The sequence below is a fragment of the Malania oleifera genome, chromosome 4 (genome assembly GCF_029873635.1).
Source record: "Malania oleifera isolate guangnan ecotype guangnan chromosome 4, ASM2987363v1, whole genome shotgun sequence".
Lineage (NCBI taxonomy): Eukaryota > Viridiplantae > Streptophyta > Magnoliopsida > Santalales > Ximeniaceae > Malania > Malania oleifera.
Window position 1 is genome coordinate 55,097,747 of NC_080420.1, and position 7,984 is coordinate 55,105,730.

At 35.2% G+C, this 7,984-nt stretch overlaps 1 protein-coding gene across 1 annotated transcript; it reads left to right on the top strand.

Annotated features, from left to right (window-relative positions):
- The first annotated feature begins 7,123 nt into the window (after nucleotides 1-7,123).
- On the top strand, nucleotides 7,124-7,606 carry LOC131153810 (uncharacterized). The gene is made up of 2 exons (XM_058106266.1): nucleotides 7,124-7,249; nucleotides 7,379-7,606. Exons 1-2 carry the CDS (start codon nucleotides 7,124-7,126, stop codon nucleotides 7,604-7,606), a joined length of 354 nt encoding a protein of 117 aa, XP_057962249.1.
- The last annotated feature ends 378 nt before the right edge of the window (nucleotides 7,607-7,984 follow it).

Here is a 7,984-nt window from a genome sequence, read left to right on the forward strand (position 1 = left end):
CTTCCTTTCTTTTAAAATAAAAGTATTTTTCTACAGAATTAAATTGTGCTATGCAACTACAGGTTAATTGGGTCTTAACAAAGATTAGGTCAATCAATCATATAAATTTTTATCATTCATCAAAACTAAATTTCAACATTTTACCTCTTTCTGATAATAATAATAATAATAATAATAATATATTGTATATACTTTCTTTTATTATGTTTTTAGCTCTTGTACATTATATATCGTATAACATCCATTCAAGCTATTAATCAATCATTAAATGAGTAACAAAATAACATATGAGTATAGGAGCAACAATAGCAGTAGTAGTAGCCCCCACGAGCATGGCGCGGTAGAAAGACATCAACACGTAAGAAGGAGTATCGGGGGTTCAATTCCAGATAGAACACTCATGGAACCAGCGGTACCTGTGGATGGTAAGAATTTACTTTATAAGTCAGCGGGAACCGTGAATTGTGAGAGTTCGCTCTATGAGTCAATGGAAATCGTGAATGGTGAGAGTTTTCTGTGAGCCAGCGGAAACTGTGGATGGTAATGGAGATGTGTCCCGGGGGTTGGGTTGGCCGAACGTTCAACTGATGCACGGAAGTTATGTTCACATTCCGGACTTTACCTAATCAGCGAGACCTAGGGGGAGGACCCTGATCCATAGGTTTGGTGCCGCACCAGTGGGTCCGAGGGCTTATTGGTGGTTGGAGTTCCTATATAATAAAAAAAAAAAAAAAAAACAATAGCAATAGTAGCACATGAGCAGAAGTATACAAAACATAATAGTATATATATATATATATATATATATATATATATATATATATATACATGAGCATACAATATTTCTTCCCCTTTTTAATATCAACAACAAAAAAACAAGGAGGCAAGTAAAGGAAAGAAAATTTTTTAAGTACAAGCCAAAAGAAAGTGTTTAAGAGCTAGAGAAATACAAGGATGATCACTATGGGATAGGAGAATGGGGAACCAAGCTGGGTATCTCCTCATTATATTTCAATAGTATTTCCATTATGATAGCATTGCTAATTGCTAGTTCTTCCAAGTGATAGACATGGTAAACCAAGGTGTCTAGTTTGGTGTCAACAAGAGCAAAGGTTGATAAGGAGGGAATACTGTGACAACTTACTTTCTAAGGTTTTGGGGTGTGGATCTAACCTATTATAGTTTTTCTGAAACTTCTTGGTTGTCAAAGTTCGGCCCCAGCCTACGTGCTTGCCTCAAGCAACCCACTATGAGGATTTCCTTTCCCAACTTCATTAACTTCATTACCAGGTGAAGTTATAACCTCTCTCCGTTCAAGGTGGAGTTCGCCTCTCTAACGAGAACAACCCTCTCACTAAGCAACGATTCAAAATACGTGAATCGTCAAAACAAAACAACCAAAGCAACAATTGTTTTTACAAAAGAAAATTATCAAATGAGCAGATTAGTACACGTTAGAATAAAAAATACTTCAAATAAAATTAACATGCATTCCAACATAGGACCTAAAATCAGAATTCGGGTCACAATCATAGTCCATAATTCAACATGCAATTTCTCAAATTAAAAATTCATCAAATATTTCAGGCATCATGCAAAAAATATTCAATAGAAGCAAATTCTAGCTTGAAAAGAGTCATGTTTGATAAGTAAATATAAGAAAAGAGTGTAAAGAGTTGTACGTAGCTCAAATATTACAACTTAAAATGTTTTAAAAGATCAGAAATAAAACAAAGCTAATCTTCATTTCCATTGTCTGTTTCAGTGCCTTCCTCATCATCATCATCTTCATTTCTAGAGTTTGTTTCCATAGGAGCTTTGTCGAGTGGTGAAGAAGAACTTTCTATATACCATTCAATACGTCCAAGACGCTGATCAAGGGAAGTATAACTCGACCGAAGCGAGCTGATACCACTACGCACTTCACTATGGAAGTCACTCAGCTGCTGCTGATAAGATAGAAACCATGATGGAGCATCATCTACTGGTGGAGCATCGTGCTGGGGTGCAGCTGCTTGTTGAGGTTCTCTACGTCCTCTTCGGCCCTTTGGAAACCAACCATGCCCTTCATATTTTTTATAACCCATTTGCTTAACTGTCGTGGATGAAAAAGTATCATAGCGGGTACGGTTTATGAATAAGATGGATGGAGTGGTAACACCTAGATTATCAAAAATTAGGATCAAAACTCCTCCATAAGGTAGAATGACTCTTCTAGCCTCTTCTCGTGTGATCATCCACTTTAATATTAGGCTAGGTAAATCAAACTTTTTACCCTTTAACAAACACCACATCACAAAACAGTTAAGGTAGGAAATATGATCATGTGATCCTACCCTAGGCAATATGTTATACGTGATGAGTTTCTATATGATTTGGGCCTGCAGATTCAGCTAATGATACAGTGGAGGATGACCAAAATATACAGGAGTTTCAGCCATAATCAATGGTAAAAACTCTTCAGGAGTAAATCCTTGGTCAATTATCCAAGATGAACCAATCAATGAACATTCAAATTCTCCATTTTGGATTCTAAATTTGATAGCTAAAGTTTAAGGAGTGATGGCAAAAGATTTATCCATGATATGAGTAGAGGTCGCAGTTTCCCCTTTTATCATGTTTGCATAGAAAATCTTAATAAGAATGGGATACATGCCTCTACCTTGATATGTTATGAATCTTTCCCAATCCAAAGCATTGAACATTGGCAAAATAACCGAAATTTTTTTTTTTTTTAATTCAACGGCTAAAACCTTACCCAAGACAGGTTTGGTAGATCGAAGATGCTTCTGATTGATTTGCTTTGCATGAGGCATCATTAACCATTTCTCAATGTTGTTGCTATCGTCTTTCCCAAAGGAAGAACCCTGGTTTGCTGCAAGCTTGGTTCTAGGCATGTTTCTGAAGAAACTAACTGATGAAATCCTTTAAAATGTAGTGGGAATGAAATATTGAAGGATCTTTTGAAGATTAATTAGTTGAATCTTCATGAAATATGACTTGAAGACGAAAGAGAGAGACTTAGGGAGGGTGGAGATATATATTTAGTTGATTGAAATGTGAAAGGTTAGGGTTTTTACGAATAATAAATATATATACCGCTGCGGGTCGGTCAACTATGCTCGAAGAGTCAATCACCCAACCTATGTATTTCTTTGAAATTTCACAAGTTAGTAGTGAGTCAGTCAACTACACGCAAGGAGTTAGTCGCCAGAACCGGAAATACTATTGTAAGTCAATGTAGTTTCAATCGACTGATACTGAGGTGTCAGTCACCTGTCCTTCAGGGCTCATAACTTACATATTCTTTTAGCTCAACCACTCATTCACGTTAAAGTCATCTTCTCAAATCACCTCTCTACTATGAAATAAACCTAATTTTCGTCGTATTAATATGTACCTATCCTCTAAAAGAGGTTTAGTAAAGATGTCAGCCCCTTGTTCATCTGTATTTACGAATTCAAGAATTATATCTTCCTTTTGCACATGATCTCTAAGGAAATGATGTCAAATTTCAATATGCTTTGTCTTCAAGAGTGAGAAATGGGACTTCTGGAAATTTTTATGGAACTCGTGTTATCACATTTGATTGGTACAACTAAATATTCTAAATTAAAATCCATGAGTTGCAGAGTTTGTGCACAACTACCTGCTGCAATGTATTCAGCCTCAGCAGTGGATAATGTCAGAGAATTCTATTTCTTGGAGAACCAAGATACAAGAGATCGTCCTAAAAAGTGGCAAGTACCACTAGTACTATTTCTATCTATCTTACATCCGACATAATCTGCATCTGAATAGCTAATCATTTCAAAGGTTGTATTTTTAGGATACCAAAGACCTAAGTCAATAGTGCCTATCAGATACCTTAAGATCCTTTTGACAACTATTCGGTGAGATTCTTTAGGAGCTGTTGAAAGCTAGTGTGCATACAGACACTGAACATGATGTCAGGTCTACTAGCAGTCAAATAAAGCCGACTAGCTATCATGCCTCGATAGTATTTCACATCTACCGACTTTCCTTGTTCATCTCTAAGGAAATATGTCAACTCGCCCATTATGCTCATCTCAAATTCTTCTTGCATGCATTTAGTGAAGTCTTTGCATAAATCCTCATTAGTAGCACCAAAGATAATGTCATCAACATAAATTTGTATGATAAGCATATCATTATCTTTTGACTTTATGAATAAGGTATTATCCATTTTCCCTCCATAAAATCCATTTTCTAACAGGAAGCCACTTAATCATTCGTACCAAGCTCTAGGAGCTTGTTTCAATCCATATAAGGCTTTTGTTAGTTTAAATACATGATCAGGAAAATGAAGGTCTTCAAACCCTGCGGGTTGTGTGACATATGCTTCTTTATGTTAGGGATTTATACTAAAAGACATACTTTATGTAATTGGTTTTAATAATTATTAATAACTTTAGTTATTCCATTTTAATGAGAATCTTTGTGAGTAATTTTTGCCTGACATTATTTATTTAATGATTATGTATGTGTGTCATTTATTTTATATAGTAGGTGATCTAGTGTGTAGAGTATCGCTTATACACAGAAGATTAGATCATCGGTTCTTATAGAACATAAGTTCATTGTTCACAGTCTTAAATGAAATTGGACACATCATTGGTAGGTCTGTAGCACAAGGTTTTAATAGGTTTATCTTGACTATTGGGAATGGTACAGTTCCAACTCCTTGTGCTAGTACACTTTGTGTGTATTGAACATGACCATCTTGAGGTAATTGTTTTAATATTGACTATATAAAACTATTAATACCTCATAGTTATTATGAGTGTTTATGCTCTTAATCTTGAAATGATTATTGGACACATGCATATAGTGTTTATTACTTTAATTCATAGAAGAGTGAGATTCCTTATGGGTCAAAATACTCAGTGAGTTGGGTGATGACATTATGTGTATGGTGAACATTAATTATTGATGGAATCCACATCCCGGTATTGTGATTGATGATACCTCCTTGAGGATGCTTATAAGTTTTGATTGTGTCAAACTCTACAAGTGGATTTTGAATGTGGCACATCAAATAAGTTAAGTGGAAGGTCTTAGGGAATTAATATGTCAATTAATTAAATTGTTAGTAATTTAATTTAATAGATGAATATCTATAATCTTTATGTGGGGAGATAAATAGCATTTAATAATAGGAACTCGAAATTTAATTTCGAATATAACGGGGAGTGCAATTATAATTCTTTAGTGGTATGAATTATAATTAACATAACTAAGGATAAATTCGATTCGAACTAGGAATTCTTAATTACGTGGGAAGCCCTAGTCGTATTTGCCCAGAGGTCCCTACTGTAGCCTATATACACGCGCTCCATTCAGCAGCTAGAAGAGATGAACGAAAAATCTCTCACGGAGGTAGACATTTTTGTGAGAGAATAAAACCCTAGCAACCGCTTAGGATCCCACTCTCTCAGGAGTAAGGCGTGTTTAAGGAATACAGTAGAAGATTCCTGGTCATCTTCAAAAGCTCGTTTTCGTACTTGCAGATTTGAGATCAAACAAGACAAGTCTCACAAGTATAATCCTAATTATGTAATTAGGGATTGCATGATCTGATAATGTTTTTTTTGTTATTCGTATGCACTACAATTGGATCTTAGGGCTATTTCGTAAGTCCATTTAATTGGTATCAGAGCCTCCGTTGATATTGTATACGAATAATAATACGATGTTCTTCGAAAATTGAATCAATGCATGCTTAGGGTAGAACGTATGTATGCACTAACCTTTGTTTTGCAGCGTTCTATCCGGCAGTTATGGTCACATGAATGTATGTTTTGTGATTGCGATTGTTTATTACAAGATTCGTAGCATGTGAACTTCGGTCATGAAGGCATAGGATTTTGTAATCTGATACAGCTTCATCACACGAATGTATATTTTGTGATTGCGATTGTTTATTACAAGATTCGTAGCATGTGAACTCCAGTTATGGAGGCATAGGATTTCGTAATCTAATGCAACTTCATTCGAGAAGGAGGCACAATTGTGGCGTGTGCATAGTAGTGGCAAAAAATAGAAAAAACCCTAGAATAGTGATGCCGTTTTTCGTTCATTTTTTGAATTTGAATTTGAATTTAAATTTGAATTTGAATTTAAATTTGAATTTGAATTTGAATTTAAATTTGAATTTGAATTTGAATTTAAATTTAAATTTACCTGGACCCTTGCGACCTGACCGGGTAGGTCGAACCTCGGTAGGGGCGCTGCCTTGGGCCCTGTCAAACCCAGGCACTGGGTAATGGAAAACAAGGATTCATGGTGTTGTGATGCAAGCTGCTTGACCATAATAGCCGGATATTTATTATATCATATTTCTTGTTTATATATGCTTGCTTGGCGTGTTTGTTGTTCTTGTGTTATGTCATTAGCATGTAAAATTTAAAATTTCAATGTTGGTTTATGCATGTGCAACTAGAGAATAAAATTTCTCAAGTTATAATACAATTTTTTTATAAAAAAATATTGATGGAATTTTGAATTTTATTTGTTGTGGGTAATTTAGTTACCAATATTGGAATATTAAATTTATTTGAACATTAAACATGTGTTTGTATCCCTCATGATTTAAATAACTAAGTGGGTGAGGGAATTTATTACATATAAATTTCATGGTCTCCATCACTAGTTTATAGGTGAAGTAATTAATTTTATGTGATGATATTAGTATCTTCTTCCCCATCAAAAGGAATTAATTACAAACTCACCAAGTATAAACTCTAGTAATTGTTAGTATTGGGTCACCTCTCCATCTAGAGATTCACTACGGGATAATAGGTCTAGTATTATGTGATGGTATAAACTTAACTATGAATAATAGTATCCTCACCATCCGAGTCACTTCTATTGTTTATAGGAACAAAGTTAAGTCAGCACTTTAATTTTACTTGGCATAGTTACTTGCCTAGATAGTAAATTTAATAGGTCCTCACTTGTCTACACAAATGTTGAATAGTAGACGACCTGACAGATTCATTAAAAGTAAATATTGGTAGAGGGAACCATATTCTTTTAATTGAATTAAAAGTTTATTATTACTCATCATATTTGCTTATAATATGTTATTCTCGGGATTAAAATGTTTTTCAATCCCCTGGTTGTTATTCTCAAAGAAAACAAATTGGTTGGACCTAATTATACTGACTGGAAAAGAAACTTGGATATTGTGCTTGCTGCAGAGGAGTACAAGTATGTGCTTGTAGAGGTATGTCCATAGAAACTCGGTGAAGGGGCAACCGATGAGGAAACCTAGGCTTACTGAAAGTGGATTAAGGCTGATGAGATGGCATGGTGTTACATTTTGGCATCTATGTCGAATGTTTTGCAACATCAGCATCAGTCTATGCCTTCTATGTTTGATATAATGTGGAACCTCAAAAAAATGTTTGGGAATCAAAATTGTGCTACTAGGCAAACTGCTATGAAAGAATGTACGAATACTACTATGGCAGAAGGGACCCTCGTAAAGGATCATGTTTTGAAGATGATTGGTTTTCTCAATGAGCTAGAGATCCTTGGAGCTGAAATTAATAGGGAAATTCAAGTTGATATCGTTCTCTAGTCACTAACTGACTCTTTCAAGCAGTTTTGTTTGAACTATAACATGAATAAGCTCTCTTACTCATTGGCAGAACTACTTAAAGAGCTTCAAGCAGTGGAGGGCCTCATCAAGAAGCCAATTATTACTTTTGTGACTGAGAAAGGTTCTTATTTTAAGACGAAAGAAGTAGAAAAAGGTTCAAAAACCACAGGGAGCTCCTCCAATAGTGCGTGGGCCGCAAGATGGGGTGGAAAAGCCTAAGGGAAAGTGTTTTCACTACAACCAGCCAGGGCACTAGAAATCACAATGTCCAAATTATCTCACCAAACAGAACAACAAAGGTATTTCTCATTCACTAGTAGTTGCAATGTGTTTAGCAATGATATCTACCAGTAGCTG

Excerpts from the sequence above, each read along its gene's own strand:
- LOC131153810 (XM_058106266.1), top strand. The coding sequence starts at position 7,124 with ATGTTTTTCAATCCCCTGGTTGTTATTCTCAAAGAAAACAAATTGGTT. Across the intron at positions 7,250-7,378 it reads ACAAGTATGTGCTTGTAGAG|CATCAGTCTATGCCTTCTAT; the intron begins GTATGTCCATAG and ends TTGCAACATCAG.